The sequence below is a fragment of the Ochotona curzoniae genome, unplaced genomic scaffold, assembly GCF_017591425.1.
Source record: "Ochotona curzoniae isolate NIBS_2020 unplaced genomic scaffold, NIBS_Ocur_1.0 contig_4148, whole genome shotgun sequence".
In the NCBI taxonomy this organism is placed as follows: domain Eukaryota; kingdom Metazoa; phylum Chordata; class Mammalia; order Lagomorpha; family Ochotonidae; genus Ochotona; species Ochotona curzoniae.
This window is the reverse complement of record NW_024466146.1, coordinates 7,330,963-7,348,315: the sequence shown is the minus strand read 5'-3', so window position 1 is coordinate 7,348,315 and position 17,353 is coordinate 7,330,963. Positions and strand designations below refer to the sequence as shown.

At 42.4% G+C, this 17,353-nt stretch overlaps 1 protein-coding gene across 1 annotated transcript in view; it reads left to right on the top strand.

The window, feature by feature from the left end:
* The first annotated feature begins 3,438 nt into the window (after positions 1–3,438).
* ACADL (acyl-CoA dehydrogenase long chain) overlaps positions 3,439–17,353 on the top strand; it is a 39,733-nt gene continuing 25,818 nt past the window's right edge. The window contains exons 1-4 of the mRNA XM_040984623.1: positions 3,439–3,629; positions 10,962–11,114; positions 12,504–12,641; positions 13,784–13,948. Of these exons, the coding sequence (XP_040840557.1) occupies positions 3,550–3,629; positions 10,962–11,114; positions 12,504–12,641; positions 13,784–13,948 (536 nt within the window). The 5' untranslated portion in view covers positions 3,439–3,549. The remainder of the gene's footprint in view (positions 3,630–10,961; positions 11,115–12,503; positions 12,642–13,783; positions 13,949–17,353) is intronic.

The following is a 17,353-nucleotide window of genomic DNA, read 5'->3' as shown; positions in this document are numbered from 1 at the left end:
ACTCAAGAGAAATTTGGAAAAGAGCACAAATAAATATATAATAAATTTTGCATTCTTAAGATTTGGAGATTCTTTTTTATTTGCTAAGGTTTATTTAGATACTGGAAGGGAAAGGCAAGTAAATAAATAAGAGAGCAAAAGAGAGACCCACCATCTGCTGCTTCATGCCCTGAAAGATCAAAACTGCCAGGACTGGGCCACAGCAAAGCTCGGACCGCAGCACTCCAACGGGATCTCTCACTGGGCAGCAGGGGCCATTAGCTGGGCCCCTGTCTTCTCTGCTCTGCTGCACTAGCAGGGAGCTGGATAGGAAGCAGAGTAGCCTGGACAAATAGGCACTCCTAACAGGGAAGCGGTGGCTTAATGTGCAGTCCCATAACATGGATCCCTGAAAATTCTTTAGCTATGACCACAGCAGATGTAAATTACTTTGCTTGATGTATAATAATAAAAATCCCGATCAGCTATTACACAATATTTACAAGAGAGGAAAACACTTTGCCACACCCCTTTCAAGCATTAAATACTTAATCCTCACAAGTACTAGGAACAACAGGTACGGGGTGGAGTAAGGAGTCAAACCACGGCAGGTGGGGCTTAACCCACTGTGTCACAGGGCAAGTCTTTTTTTTTTCAAATGTAAATAAATGTTACAGTAAAATCTATCTGTACCATAAATTACCAATTATTTCCTTTGAGCTTGAGAAATCTGTAGATTCCTATTACTTTATGTCGGAAGGACATTGGTTATAATTCCTAAAATCTCTAGGCAAGACTTGCACAGGTAATTTGATTTGAGAACTATCAATCACAAACATGTCCACTGCAGTCCTGCCTCAGCACTGTCTCACTTAATCTGAAATATATTTATTTTAAAAAATAAATTATTGGGCCCGGCACAGTGCCCTACCTGCTCAAGTTCTTGCCTTGAATGCGCCGGGATCCCATTTGAGCGCTGCTTCTAATCCCAGCAGCTCCACTTCCCATCCAGCTCCCTGCTTGTGGCCTGGGAAAGCAGCCGAAGACAGCCCAAAGCATTAGGATCCTGAACCTGTGTGGGAGACTTGGAGGAAGTTCCTGGCTCCTGGCTTCAGATCAGGTCAGCACTGGCCATTGCGGTCACTTGGGGAGTGAATCATCGGATGGAAGATCTTTCTCTCTGTCTCTCCTCCTCTGTATATCTGACTTTGCAATAAAAAAAATTTTTTTTTAATTATTTACTTGAATGCTTCAGAGGGAGACACACACACACACATACACATGGATTAAGAGAGTCAGCTCCCACTGGCTGGTTCACTAAAGTGCTGGCAATGGTAAGGCACTAGTCAAATGCAGGAATGACAGCCAGGCCTCCCAGGGGACCAGCAAGAACCCAGTGAGGGACGCCATCACAGCTGCCCTGATTTCCCAAGGGTTAACTCCACAGCTTAGCTTGTTTCTCAAGGTGTAACAGGATGGACAATCTTGGCCTGATACATTTAGCCAGTGGCTTGACTGCAAGTTCCCTCTTCCCTGCTTCCCCTTTTTAAGATGTCCTGGGGGGGAGGCTTAGGTGTCACTTGAACATTGGGAATATACTGGGAGGAGCCAAGCAGACTATGAAAGATGCGAGTTTACTTTGAATAAATGGTATTCTCTTTACAAGAAAGACCCACTGTGTGTTGTCTGTTTTGTATCCCTAGTCCCTCCTCTTGGCTCGGGGTACGCGGAGACGCGGCGTTGCTGACAAATAACCCCTTAAATGTTGATTATCAAAGGCCATTGCTTTAAAAAAAAAAAAAAAAAGAGAGAAGGCCATATCTTGAAAAGGCAGAGAAAGTTAGTGACTGCAACTGGAGGAGAAAAGGAACAGTTCAATACTTCCACAACGCTAACGTGCCAGACCCTGGGCTACACACTTTGTTGTGCCCAGATTTTGAGATCCCCAGAAATCACCAGTTTATTGAAACTCAGCACATCTGAGCCTGGGTTCTTGGTTGAGAGATGGCAGCTGGCTGACCAAACAGCCAGCCGGCCAGGACCAACACCCCTTACTGGGAGGGCAGCCCTGAACAGCACATTCATAGGATTTTTATGGGGCAGTCCACAACAGCTTGAAAAGAGAAAATTCACAATAACCTGCAAGGTGAGGGGAAATGCCACACATTTCCTACCTATCTCGGCTGGACAGTCCACACCTCCAGCAGCTAAGGGAAGCACCCACTTCATTACTTGGAGCCACCAGTGAGATAACCAGACTTAGGTGGGCCTGGATTCATAAGAATTGGGATCCATTAGTGCTAGAAGTCACACAGGCATTTTAGCTCGCAAGCTCATACAGTTTCTTAGCAGCAATGAGCCATGAACAACTTGTTAGGATTTTGATACTGAGGCTCTTCAACTTCTTGTGAAATAGCTCATGAATGACTTAGAGCAACCTTCGTGGGTTGGGGGTTCACCCACTTCAGTATAGAACAGAACTACCTGGGAGATGTAGTAACTACACAGAATCCCAACTTTCATTGGCTATTTGGAGTGACCATGCGCTACTGCTAATAGTTGCCCTCTGAAGCCAGAATCTCTGCCAGGGTCTGCCATGGGGGTGGCAGGGCCTCTCCTCTGCTGCTCCCCACGCCCATCAGCAGGAAACTGGATCCCTGGCATTCTACATTTGATACTGCCATCTCAAGAGACAGTTTAGCCACCTTGTGCCATCACATGGCACCACAGAATTGAGACCTTTATAAACTCAACAGAACACTTGAGTCAGCTGATTGTTTAACGTACAGCATCAAGCATTTCACGTGCACCATTTCAGCATCCTCCCCCCCCCCCCCAGTAACTAGCCTTGACTCCTAGAATTATCTTAAGGCCTCACTGTACTTTACCTTCTTAGACATCCATTCTGCACACATTCTCTAGAGTTCAAAAAGAGATGTTTCCTGTCAGAAAAAAAGAAATTACAATTCTCAGGTCAGTCCTGTCAACGCTAGCGAGACCTGAGTCAAAGAGAATTAGCAAGGTACGAATTCAATACTATTGGAAAACTAAATTAACGTGTTTTTTTTGTTTGTTTGTTTTTTGTTTTTTACTGGCACACTGATACGTATTTTAATTCTTTTCAGGATTCTTTAATTCTTTGCAGTCCCTAATTTTTGCAGGGGGATAAAAATAACGGTACAATTCTTTCAAGGCAGTAAACAGCAGTGAAATCAGTCAACCTTTAAAGTTACAAAATACACTTGAGGGAAACGTCGGTGTTTCTGGGTCTGGGGGCACCCTGGAACCTTACACAAGCAGGAGCAAGGCAGAAAGCAGAAACCTCCCTCACCTCAGCACTTCTAGAACTCTGAGGAAGACTCCGGGGCGCGCTGCCCCGCGAACACTCCACCCCCGGGGGCGGACCGCTCAGGGCTCCGGAAGTGCGGCGCTCGCGCTCGGGTCCAGCAGAGTCAACCGCACACAGCTGGACGCTTCCGCGGAGAGTCGGTCCACCGGCGCCCGGGCGTGCCCGCGGGGAGTGCCTGAGGAGCCGCACCGCAGCACAGGCCGCCCTTCGCCTTGCCGGCCATGGCCGCGCGTCTCCTGCTCCGCGGCTCCCTGCGCCTTTGGGGCGGCCGCTGTGCGCCGTGCCCTCCGCTCGCCGCGAGGTGAGTGGCGGCCGCGACTCCTGCGGGCAGGGGGGACTGGCGGGACTGGGCGTCCGCCTCCGCTTCTCTGGGGCTGTGGAGCCCGGAGCCCTGCTGAGGAGAGCCGGCAGCGCGCGCGCCTGTGGGTGTGGCAGGTCGGGACGGGTGGGAGGAGAAGGGTCGGGCTGCTGCTCCCAGAACTTGGGTGCGACCACCTTTGGCACGGAGGAAGGGGGTGTCAGCATGCCGCCCCTGATACGGGCTGCTGCCCCCCTCCCCCGCCTCCATTGGTAAAAGAAGAGGTTTTCACGAAAGGGTCGGGCCTGCCGTGGGAGCGTGTTCGAGAATGGCCTGGGGAGGGGCGAGTGGTCGCCGCGGCGGAGCGTCCACGACCTTTGTCCCAGTTACCACGGTGGCGCGGGACAGCCACCTGATCGTGGACTTGGGAGTCTGTCGTGCAGCCGCGAGCCGAGGTCACAAAGAAACACAGCAGACAGTCCTGGGTGGAAATGACTGGCGAGGGCCCCATCAGACAAGAAAATTGGCTTTAGTTTTATTACAAAATCCCGTACTTAATTAAATGCCAAGGAATTACTGGAGACAGCTTCCAAGAGGCTTAGTGACTACTAAGGTGGTGTTTAAACCCATTCATTGGGTAGGCAACCTCGAAGCACGAAGGATGTGTTAATTTAATCGTGTTGGCAGCTCGGGTCAATTAACTGAATCACCCCGTTGTGGGAAAGAGGCTGTTCTAGGATGACAAACCTCCCAGGGAAGTTGGGGAAGGCTTCTGGAAGGAGGGGAGCCTGGCCTCAGAATGCACACACTTTCTTAAACTTGATCCCTAGCACATCAGAAAATCATGATTGCAAAGTTCTTTTGTATCAGGAGTTATTTCTGCTCTCACAATTAAAGAACTGTTCAGGTAGGTTAGTACCTCTATCAATAGAGATGGTCACAAAACTGAGAAAAGTTACAAAAGATTTACTTCATGCAAACGTAACAGGTGGATATTTTTAGCACAACCTTTATGTGAAAAAGTGTTTCCTAAACAAAAAAAAAAAAAAGGAGAGTGACATGTACATTTTCAAAAGACCCTTCAGGCCTGGCCTGATACAGCCATAGTCTCATATTTTGTTTGAAGTATGAGTAAGAAATTGACCCTCACATAAATAATTTTGGACAAGGGCGGACCTGAGGGGCTCCCGAGTGGGATGGGAGCTGACGTTTTATTGTCACCTATTTTTTAAACTCCAGGATGTGTATAGATCACTCTGGATACTTTCTACAAATAGCAGCTGTGATTCAGTGCTAAGGCCTGAGTTGCTGTATTTATTACCAACTCTCAGGTGTGAAGAAAGTGTGCTGAGGGAGATTGTTTCTTTTTTAAAATGTAAAATGAAACTTACAAAATTAGATCCTGGCCTGTAGGAGTCAAAGCAGACCATTTGGTGCAGTAAAAGCTTCTTGGTCTTTAGAATGAGCAACAGGTGTTGAGAGAAACCTGTGCTTGTATTTTCATCCCTTGGCCTTTTAACCAGTGTTGACTAACTGGAAAGCCTGTTTTCTTTTCGGTGCTTCCTTTGCTTTTCTCTTTCTGAGTCTGTTTTACTTAGCAATAGTCCAAAGATTTCCTGAATGGGAGATAAAATAGTAAGACACAGGCTGACTTGGGTGTCCCAGAGTCCCAGTTTCCTAGGCTCAGCGTATTTTTTGCTTACAGACAAATGTCAAGTGTGAACAAAACTATTTGCACACATATGTGCTTTAGAGTTGCACTAGTAATAAAGTGGAACCAAGAATTTCAGTCGTAGGGATAAAGTAAGTTATACTCTATCTGATCCACCTAGGCAGTGATCTGTAAGAGCCTCGCATGTCCTGTTACCTCCCACTTATCTGTTCATCTCATTCCAGCCACACCTGGCTTCCTTGGTCTTTCTAGAACACATGGTCTCAGAATTGCAATCTTTATTGTAATTTTTTGGGGGTCCTAAAGTTCTTTGATTATTCTGTGACCTTTAACTTTTGCCTAGATATCCACCTTCTACTTTAACTTACCCGGCTGCTCTATCTCATATTGCAACTTGTGTCTCAGATTCCTTTATTTCTTTTTTCCATAATAATAATTTCTTATACAACTTGCTTACTTACCATGTTTATCATTTATCTCTTAGTCTTTCTTTGCTGGAATGTGAGCACATGGACAGAGGTCTATGTTGTGTTGACAGATGTAGCCCAAGCTTAGAGAATGCTGGTGAACATATTGGGTACTCAGTGTGTATTAACTAAGTCAGGGAATAAGCCATTACAAGTGACAGGATAGTGACCAGAAAAATGTATGAAGGCGAAAGTTTAAAATTACTACCGAATGTCAACAGCTAAAGTACCTCGTGCAAGACATCCCAGATTAGTTTTTCTTTTTTAAAAAGATTTATTTATTTATTGGAAGGTCAGATATAGAGAGAGGAGGAGAGACAGAGAGGAAGATCTTCTGTCTGATGATTCACTCCGCAAGTGACCACAACGGCCGGTGCTATGCCTATCTGAAGCCAGAAGCCTCTTCCGGGTATGCCAGATGGATGCAGAGTCCCAAGGCTTTGGGCCGTCCTCGACTGCTTTCCCAGGCCACGAGCAGGGAGCTGGATGGGAAGTGGAGCTGCCGGGATTAGAACCGGCACCCATATGGGATCCTGGTGCGTTCAAGGTGAGGACTTTAGCTGCTACGCCACGCCCGATTAGTTTTTAATTTATCATTTATTTGAGAGCAAGTTCCCATCCACTGCTTCACTCACTGAATGGTTACGAGGCTCAGCCTGGGCCAAGTGGAGGCTGGAAGCTGGCCACTCAGTCCAAGTCTGTCTTATCAGAGGAGAGGACCCATTGCTTCAGCCATCCATTGCTGCCTCCCAGCATGCGTACTAACAGGAAGCTGAAATTTGGAATCAGAAGTGAAACTGGAACTCAAACCCAATCGCTCCTGTGAGGAATACGGACATCTGAAAATGACACCAAATGAATAGTCAGCGTTGACTTCAACTGCCAAAGTAAAAACGAGACACAAACTGGATGACTTAAGCAATACAGGCTTATTTCTCATAGTTCTAGAGCCTGAGAGGCTCAAGGTCAAGTTGTCAGCTGATTTCTTTCCTGGTGAGGTCTCTTCCTGACTTCCAGCTTGCCACCCTCTCTCACTGTGAGCTCACCCAGCCTTTTCCTCATGCCTGGGTGGTGAAGACTCAGATTTTACAAAGCCACCCATAATATCGGATTAAGACTCCACCCTTCCAAATGCATTGAACCTTAATTACCTCCCAAAGTCTCTTGTCTCCAAAGTCAATTACATTTCCAGGATATGGATAGAGTTTCAACATGTAAAGGCCATAATTCAGTCCATAAGTCAAACTAGAACAAAATAACCTCGTTTGGGGGGGAAAAATGATTAAAATCTCCTAAATACCATTAAACAAGTCTGATTAATATTATATTAAGTGAATTTACTATACTTAGGAGCATCTTAGAAACGTTGCAGTGTTTAGTTAGAAACTGGGGGGTGGGGGGGAAGCCTTTAGGTCTTTTCTGATTAATTTCATGAAATAGTTCTTTCCTGAAGAAATACAGAAAAAAGAAAAAAACAATCCAACTAAAGAAGAAAGAACTCTAAATCACAATTTAATGTAAATCAGAAAATATCTTTTGACAGTATTTGAATGTACAATAAAAATATTTTAGAAGATGTATCTATTGACTGGCTGAGGTGGAGGCATTCAGGATGTCAAGCAAGAATTTCCAAGTCAGTAATGGGGACTGGATTTTTCCTGACCAAAAAAAAATGCAAAAATGTAAACTTGGCTAGAAGAGCCAGTTGTAATCAGTGTGGTTGGGAAAAAAACAACTGAAGCCAAGATGAAACCTAGGGACGCTGAAGGAGGAAAGACAGTTGAAAAGAAAAGCCGAGACTTACTCAGTGCTCAGAACTGGTGGTGTGAAAGTTGCAGTAACATGAACTAGGCCAGAAGATCAGGATGTAACATGTGTAAAAAGTGTGCTAAACAAGGAGAAAGAGCAAGATACGGTGCTGAAGATGTTCTAGACTTTCTTCACCCAGTGATTGCAAAAAAAAAAACAAAAACAAAAAAAAGAACAAGATTACGGTCACCAGGAAGGCAGCTGATTGGTGAAAATACTGAGCAATGCTGCAATTTAAATAAAAATTAGAACATGGTAAGGTATTTTAGTAGAAGACCTAACCTTACTGTTGTCATTTTCTATTGTCTGGGCTGTCACAATATTTTTATAATAAGCTTCTCATGTTTTTTTAAAGAGTATTTGGTTTTCTATTTGCTATTTTTCTTTTTATTTATTTTATTTTATTTATTTTTATAATCTTACTTAGTTGATTAGGGTACAAAAGATCAGGGGATACAGGAAAGTGGATAAGACCATTGTTTCCAAACTAATATCATCAATTTTCCCCTGTATCTGGGGTCAGGGGAGAAAAAAAGGGAGAAGCCCCACCCAGCCTCCCACCCATCCCAGGTCTCTGATGTGAGGCACGCTCCTGCTCAAGCAGTTTTGATAGTTCAACAGTTCTGAATTGCTGCTGATCTTGCCTTTCCAATCACAATGAAATCTATTCAAAATCCACTGGCTGACATAGTCCCTTCTGAGATCAACAGTTCAGTTGGAAGGATCTCCAAAGAAACTTTGTCTGAGATGATCCCTGACCTGATTCTTGTGTGTGCTTGCCAGTACAGGGTCTGGCACAGTCCGTCTCCCCAGTCAGCTTATACACATACTGGTCATTGTAATTGCTGGGTCAACTCCATTTCCAGCCCTGTCTTCCATGCGAACCAATGGATATTGCAGTCCAGCCTGATCCTGCCCACTTCATACTCAGCTTTCACACAAACCAGTGGGAGCTGTGACCTAGTTGGGGCGACTCCCCTAGTTCTAGTTGGGAACTATCCCTACGCTAGTTCCCATGCTTCCCAGTATGTACCTCAGGCTTGTTCAGTCTGACCCACATTGCATTTAGCTCTCATACATGTCAATGGGCATTGAAGCCTAGTTCAACCCAAGCAACCCTACTATCCAGCCCACATACATACTGGCAGGTGCCTTTCTGTTTAGCCACCCCTGCCCCTGTCCTGGTTTTCATGCTCTCCAGTGGGAGTGATAACCCAAGAGGGAGGTGCCTACTCCCGCTCCCTGATTATGCACTCTCCAGGTGGTTTTGCAGTTGAACTTGACAGAATTAGCCCCCAGTGCCAGCATCTGCCAGCTGATGCTGTGGCAAAGCCCAGCCACTCCTCACCCACTCTAATTTTGCTTGTACCAGTTGTAACAGTCAGCCCAGCCTGGCTTTTCCCTGATCTAGCTCACATGAGGCTCACAGGTGTTGTAGCCCTGCCTGGTCTGGTCTGCCCCCATCCCAACTCACGCTCTCCAGTGGGAGTGGGTGTCCAGCAGGGGAGCCCACATTCCCCCTGCCGACTTTGTGTTTGTGTTAATTGGAAAGTCAGATTTACAGAGAGAAGGAGATAGGAGAAAGATCCTCTTTGCACTGGTTCACTCTCCCAGTGGCTGCAGCTGCCAGATCTGAGCTGATCTCAAGTCAAAAGTCAGAAATCGGGAATTTCTTACAGGTCTCCCATGCATATGCAGAGTTCCAAGGCTTTGGGCCATCCCGTACTGCTTTCCCAGGCTACCAGCAGAGAGCTGGATGAGAAGTGGAGCTGCCAGGGCACGAACTGATGCTCATATGGGATCCTGGCATGTACAAGGCAAGGATTGAGCCACTGAGCCGTTGCTCCGGGCCTGTGTTTCTTATGAGTTAGTTTTCTTTGCTATATATACTGTAGGTTGTGTAAGAACTTTTACTCTTGGTGTTGTGCCTTACACTTTTTAGAAATCTGCCTTCTTAATTCCCTAGATGATGCAGATTCCACTTGTTACCATTCATTTATTCTGTGCTTTCTGTATTTAAAACTTTGGCTGTTCTAAGCAAATGCAAGGTTATAAAGTCAGCTGGTAGTAGTTTACAGGCAGTTCAGTTGATTATGGTTTCATTGGGTTTATCATCATTTCTTAGGAAACGATGCTCTGGAGAATTGTAAATAAAGTCTATGAGTCAAGCAAAAACATTTTGTATGTGAGCTTGATACCATAAATCTGTACTGACCAAGTTCCCTTCACGTATATTAGGGAAAACTAAATCTGAAAAACTACAAGTCAGATCAGTCCCATTCTTAGTTTGATGCGTGTAGGTGAAGAGTGGGAGGGAAAAGGATTGTATATTAATTACCTCTTCATCACTTCAATTATAGTATTTGGAGAGAATATGTTGAGAAGGAAAAATATATTTTGTCTTACATATTGGAGGTCCACAGTTCAAATCCAGGAGGTTCCCCGTGTCTGGCATCTGGTTGTGGTAGGCAAAAGCACAGTGCGTGCAGAGGTGCAAGTCACCAGCCAGAAAGCAAGCTCAGATTATGTAATCAGTGCTCTCAGGAGAACTGCCTATCACAGGCAAGTCCCTGAGGACCTAAAGGTGTCCTTTTATACTCTTTAAATTCTTCTCCACCCTTAATTCATGAATCATCAGCGTAAGACTTTGAGGCTTAAATCTCCAGGAGCTTGGAGAACAAAGCCCTATTAAGCTCCTTACAGGCTGGATGAGAAGAAGGAAGATCAGAACTGAACATACTGGATAATTCTATGCAAGTACAGGGAAGTGGCATCTTGATGTGTATCTTAATTGGCTTTGTCATGTGGCACTAGCATCAACACAGTTTGCAACTTATACACTCATCATGAGATTGTATGATTCTGGATAAAGTACTAATTCGGGAAGATTTACATTACCAGCAAAGGACTTCATCCTGGCAAGGTAAGAGAGGGACTGTCAGAGTGCTAATGCTAAAAATTTGAATTCAGGTTTGTGTTATTTCAAGATCTCCCTATTCTCTGATAAAGTGTGTTAGGTGGAGGAGGAGATGGCATTGTGGCGAAGTGGGTAAAACTGCCACCTGTGTTGCCAGCATCCAGTGTGGGTGCCAGTTTGTGTCCCAGTTGTTCCACTGCCACTGTACCTCCATGCTGTTGGCCTGGGGAGAGTAGCAGAAAGTGACCCAAGTATTTGGGTTCCTGTCACCTACTGGGTGACATGGATGAAGCTCCTGGCTCCTAGCTTCTGGCTTCCAGCTCGCTCAGCCCTGGGCACTGTGTTCAACTGAGAAGTGAACCAGCTGAGCAAGGAAAACCACATGTCTCTGGGAAGGAAGTCAAGGTTCCACAGTGTTTATTGACATTGATTAGAATAGGAGGAATAATAATTCACTTTTTTTTTTTAAGATGCTCTCATTCTGGAGCAGAACGACTGGAAACACCTTCTGCTAAAAAAATGACAGACATAGGAATTAGAAGAATCTTTTCTTCAGATCACGATATTTTCCGAGAAAGTGCAAGGAAATTTTTTCAAGAAGAAGTGATTCCTCATCATTCAGAGTAAGTGACACATTGTCCTGCATTCCACACGACGAATCATGCCTAGAATACTGGACAAAAACTGTGTACTTCAATAACGGCGTTCTGTTGCTCTTCACCTCAAGATTCTGAAATTGGTTCATAACTTTTTAAACTAATTTTATGATGTACAATTTAATCATGGGAAAAATCAAAGAATCTGCAACTTAATCTAATCATCTTTAAAAGTAACAGCAAAATACTAGATAATTTCATATTCTTTCTTTTTCTGCTTCAGTAATGAATTAAAATATGTAAAAGCTCAAAAGGCTGCCATAGAACAAGTCTTGGTAGGCAAATGGCCACCTCTAAGTATTTTTACTATTAGATATTTGCCAGCTAATTAATTACTAATTACTTTGTTGACCAAACAGTTGTCATTTCTATTAATATAGAATGATTTTATGTTTCCAAAAAGTACTCAGTACCAGTACTGTGGTATGTTTGGAATGATTTTGAAGTAGTTTTTTAAAACAGCTTCCATTTAGTCTGTAATAGTATTTTCTTGGTAAAAATGACCAAAATCATCTACCCTCACGAGCCATGATTACCTCAACACACGAAATACAGTGTGCTTTGTCACAGGAAAATCTTATTATTCTTTCACTGCACTTACATTTTCTTACGGAAAAATTGTTGAATTCTTGAACTAAAAAATAATACAAGTTGATTTGTGATCAATAATAAAAAATATTTCCAAAGCTCCTTTAGACAATAGCTATTAAAATATACACAATGATTAATCTTTGAAAATTGTTTTTGGTGTCTAAATTACCTTCAATTAGTGTCTTACCATTTATCACATAGATACACACACAAACTGACAGATATGCCTACCTCCAATAGTTGTTTCTCCCTCATACCATGTTATCTATGAGGAAGAAAAAGGAAGGTTTTGCTGTTTTATCTGAGTATCCGAGCCCTCCAAAAGTTCATTTGACAATGCTGTACTGCAAGCTGCTGTGTCTCTCTGGTCCTGATTAAGTATGGTGAGGTCACCAGCTCTTGTCACCTCTGATTCTCATCTCCCATAAGTTCAGCACTTCAAATTCAGCGCAGGCAGAGAACTGCCTTTATGAATGAGACAGAGCAGACTGCCATAATTACTGCAGTCTAAGAGCCCCACCAGAGAGCAGCTATCCCCCTGAGAGTCAGTGAGTGTCACTTTCAGTTCCAGTAAATCGAAAAGGAAGTGGCAAATGTGAGAGAAGGAAGGCAGAAATGGGAGAGAGAAATGGTGAAGAGGCAGAAGCTAACAGAAGAGCATAGCTGATGTCAGCAGTTACCCCAAGGGTGCGTTTCTGCGCAGTCATTCATCGTTTTAGAATTGTATCCATTAAGATAATTTTTAAAGTAATTTGTTGTTTGCAGATGGGAGAAAGCAGGAGAAGTGAGCAGGGAGCTTTGGGAGAAAGCTGGAAAACAGGGACTACTCGGGATCAACATTGCAGAGCATCGCGGTGGCATTGGTGGGGACTTGCTATCATCAGCCATTGTGTGGGAGGAACAGTAAGTATGAAGAGCTTTGAAATTGAGGGTTTTCTTTTTTGTAAACTGTTCACATTTCTAAGATGGTAATTTTGAGAAATGCTGTCCAATTTTGTTTGAAAATTTAAAGTAAAATGTGAAAACAGTATATCATTTGTTCTCTTGTGTGTTTCCCAAATGTGGAAAGATAAAAAGTCCACTTTTAAGTTGCTGATTAGGTGTTGTTAAATATTAGAGAGGTAGCTTTATTTTGGACCAAAGTGTATATTTTTTTTGCCTTTAAAAGATTTATTTATTTTTTTTTTTGGAAAGGCAGATTTACATAGAGAAAGAGAGAAAGAGAGAAACATCTTCCATCCACTGCATCACTCCCCAAATGGCCACAGTGGTTAGAGTTGAGCTCATCCAAAGTCAGGAACCAAGAGCTTCTTCTGGTCTCCCACATGGGTACAGGCTACCAACGCTTTGGCCCGTACTCCACTGCTTTCACAGGCCACAAGCAGGGAGCTGAATGGGAAGGGGCTGCAAGGACTTGATCCAGTGCTCATATGGGATTCTGGGGCATGCAAGGTGAGGAGTTAGCCAGTAGCCTGTTGCACTCGGGCCTAAAGATCATGCTTTTAAAACTATGTAGATGTTTTTTTATGTCCTATAATTTAAAGAGAGCTGAAAGGTACAAAATTTTCACCATGATTTTGTCTATGTTAGAATATATGTTTATGGAAAAGGTAATTTGTCATCGTAACAATAGATTGTTTTGTAAGTGTTCAGTATTTCAAAATGTTTTATTTCTATTTCATTAAGAATTCATTAAATTATTCATTGAATGTTACAGAAATTGCTATCATGTTAGAACCAGCAATCAGAAGATTAATGAAAACAGAATAACATCTGGGAAAGTCATGTTTTTGAGAAGACAGGCTATGATAATAGTTAGCCTTTTTTTCTCATTGTTTTATTTACAGGACACCCTGAAAAACTTACGCAATGAATTATCACTTGTAGTACATTTGCAGCACTGTCAGTTATATTGAAATGTTCACAGACTTGAAAACTTAGGCTTTAATGGGTCAAAATTTTCTTGTTACAATAATCATTTTTAACTGATAATCAGGCAGTCTCAAAACAGAACAAAATAACTGTTTTCCCTTTGTTTTTCTAAGAGCATATTCAAATTGTACAGGTCCGGGTTTTAGCCTTCATTCAGATATCGTCATGCCCTACATTGCCAACTACGGCACAGAAGAGCAGGTTAAGCGCTTCATCCCCCAGATGACTGCTGGCAAATGTATTGGGGCCATAGCGATGACAGAGCCTGGTGCTGGAAGGTAAGTCAGTGGGCACGTTAGTTTTGAATTCTTAGAACCCATGCCTGAAGTGCAAACCTGTGGATTCAATCTGAAGTTGAAAATATTTGAGGCAGATAAAAATTGTTTCTGTACTAAAATTATACCTTTTTGTCATTATTCATCAAACAGTACTATAAAAATGGTATTCAGATAGCCCTCTTGTTATATTATCTAGTAGATGTTTCTTTGGAATGGAGTAAGATGGCTATTGAGAAAACAGCCAGAGGACACAAAATGATGTTTTTCAGAGTAGGGTGGTGAAACGGAATCCTAGTGTGACAGGCCGGCACAGTAAAGGCAATGCTTTGTGGTGGAGAACAGACCTTGTGGGCCAATGGAAGCAGGAAGTTTAAAGGAAGAGCTTAAGGTATGGAAATCTGAAGCTTTTTCTACAGGGTTGGGCCCCACTGTTCTTAGCAGTGCTGCTCATTTGTAAATTCTTAATAATCTGCAGTGTCACTTGGCAATTTACCTAAATTATATATCATGGATGGAAACCCTTATTACTGGCTGATACTTCCAAGAATAAAATATTATCCTTCATTTCCTTTGCCTACAAATGTAGCCCAAACAAGCAGCAATTTGATCTCTATTTTGAATTTTGCTAAGTTAAACTGGCTGATTACCCTCATTCTGATGTTAGCTCACACATGTTAGTTCTCACCTGGAGGTCACAGTGTGACAGATCTAGATCTACCGCTGAATTCTGCGTACGAGCAAAGACGCACTTATATGTGTACATGCCTTGCTTCCATCCGTGGTTATGTGTGTGTAATCAAAGGAGCCAAGAATGAGAATACAGAAAAGAGGTAGATTTTGAGACGTCCGGTGAGTTCTGCAAGGATTGCAAACCAATCAGATTTAGAAAAACAAGGAAAAGATCCACGTAGGTAAAAGATTGCAAAGAAAAGGAAAAACTACTACTGAATAAAATCCAAGCATGTTGAATTTCGATGAAGAAATAAGGAGAAACACGTGAGAGGAAAAGAATTGAGAAGATGGGACAAATTTCATTTACTTGCCGATAGATGCTTTGGCCACTGTCCTCTCTTTTGAATGGCCTCCAAAAACACTATCCAGAGATTCATTGGATATTTTTCCTTCCATATACACATGAAGTTTTATTATGTATTATTATGTGTTTTTGTTTGGTAAATTAGCATTTTATTAGTGATTTCATGTTGATAGACCCATTTTGCTATAACAATTTTATAATAACATCCCTCTATTAAAAAAAAGAGAGAAGCAGTGAAGTGTTGTAGCCAAGTTCCTATAACCGACTGACTGCATTGAAGCTAGAGTGATCTAACACCAGACTCATGGTGTTGCCTAACATCTCAAAGTCTGTTTTAGTGAAATTAAGACAGTGGTTGTAGGCTAATCGTAGGATAATTGTGTTACTAGGTGGTGTACACACTGACTATGCCTTTATCTTTGTTATCTTTGGTTATATCACTATGTAGAAGAGCCATTTGAATCAGCTAGGTACAGGTGTTAACAACTGATTCATTATACTTAATATGATAAAAATGATGATGTCATCATTCCATAGCACTTTTAGTGCTCACTTTTAGTATCTATTGTCCTGGCAATAATAGATGAAATTACTTATCTCTTTGATTAAGCCATCTTTTAGAAAGGTGCTTTTATCTTACACAGCATAGTCGTCGTCGTCTTTTATTTTTTTTAAAGATTTCAGTTTTATTGCAAAGTCAGATATACTGAGAGGAAGAGAGACAGAGAGGAAGATCCTCCATCCGATGATTCACTCCCCAAGTGACCGCAATGACCAGAGCTGTGCCATTCCGAAGCCAGGAGCCAGGAACCTCCTCCAGGTCTCCCACGCGGGTGCAGGGTCCCAAAGCTTTGGACTGTCCACTGCTTTCCTGGGCCACAAGCAGGGAGCTGGATGGAAAGTGGAGCTGCCGGGATTAGAACTGGCGCTCATATGGGATCCGGGCATATTCAAGCTGAGGACTTTAGCCACTAGGCCATCATGCTGGACCCTCAGCATAGTTTTCTAAAAGTCATAGGGTTTGCACACAATATTAGTTCTGGGAATGATAGGACCTATTCTGAAATCTACATTCTCAGACGCCAGCTGGAACCATGTGGTACTCCAGCCTTTCTGAGGAAGGCTGTCACCAGCTTCCTGAGCTGTCTCTGCATACGTGGCTTTTCTAATAATGCAGTTTAACAAAGGTGTGCTGTTATATATAAGGAAATACACTAGGCAGAGGACATAGAAAGGTGATTTTAATACCCATCATATCCTCAAATTTTCATGAATGGGATGGGTAGGGAAGATTTGACTTTTTAATTAACAACAGCAATGTAAAATAAACTTTTGGAGGGCATGTATTAGTTTCCTGTGCTTTGAGTGACAAGATTACACAATCTGTATGAGTTAAAACAATGGAAATGTATTCTCTCACAACTCTGAAGTATAAAAGGTCAAAATCTGTGTCTGAGTTAAACTCAGGGTTTCCGCAGCGTCCAACCCAGTGCGGAGATGGCGAGGGCCGCCTTGTGCCTCTGCTGGCTCCTGGTGGCTGTCAGCGTTCCTGCCGCTTGCCTCTGTGTTCACGTCGTTTTGTCTCTGAGTACTTGCTGTGCCTCTCTTTTTATAAGGACATTTGTGATTGCATTTGGAGCACCTCTACATAATTACAGCAAGCTCCCACACATCAAGAACCTGGAATTAATTGCATCTTCAAGACCCTGTTTTTCATGTAAATTAACACATGCGGGTTTCAGCGGTTTAGGTCAGATATCTTTAGGGGTCACTGTTCAGGCTAATACAACGATTAAAAATGAATAAAACTACCATAGTACAAAAAAAAATGCAAAAGCTACATGCAGTAAGAATTTTAAAATTTTACAAAAATAACTGGTATGGATTGTTCATTTGTTATTGAGTAAGTGTACAAAGTGTAACCTAAGTATTCAATAATAATGGATAGTTTAAAAAATCTTAAGTATATCATATCAGTCTGTGTAGCTAACAAATTACCGAAAATTATGATATTGTTATCAAAAGAAAAGTATTGTGTTGTTCCAATTTTATAAATATACATATACATGTTCCATAGTATAAATGAATATTGAAAGGATATATTTTGAAAATGTTGATGCTGGGAAGTAAAAATAGTTTTCTCTTTTGATATATTTTCTGTTTTTAATATTTTAATTATAAATATGATATTTAGAAAGATATTCTGCTTTTAAGGTAGATTTGAGACATGGGTCTTCAAATAGCTCAACTTTTGCTGAACAGAGATTAGGGAAGGGGCTGAGTACATACAAGCAGATAATTAGACAGCTGAAATTATGGCTTTGTGGGCTAAGCCAACAATTGTGACACCAGATGACAATGCCGCTTCA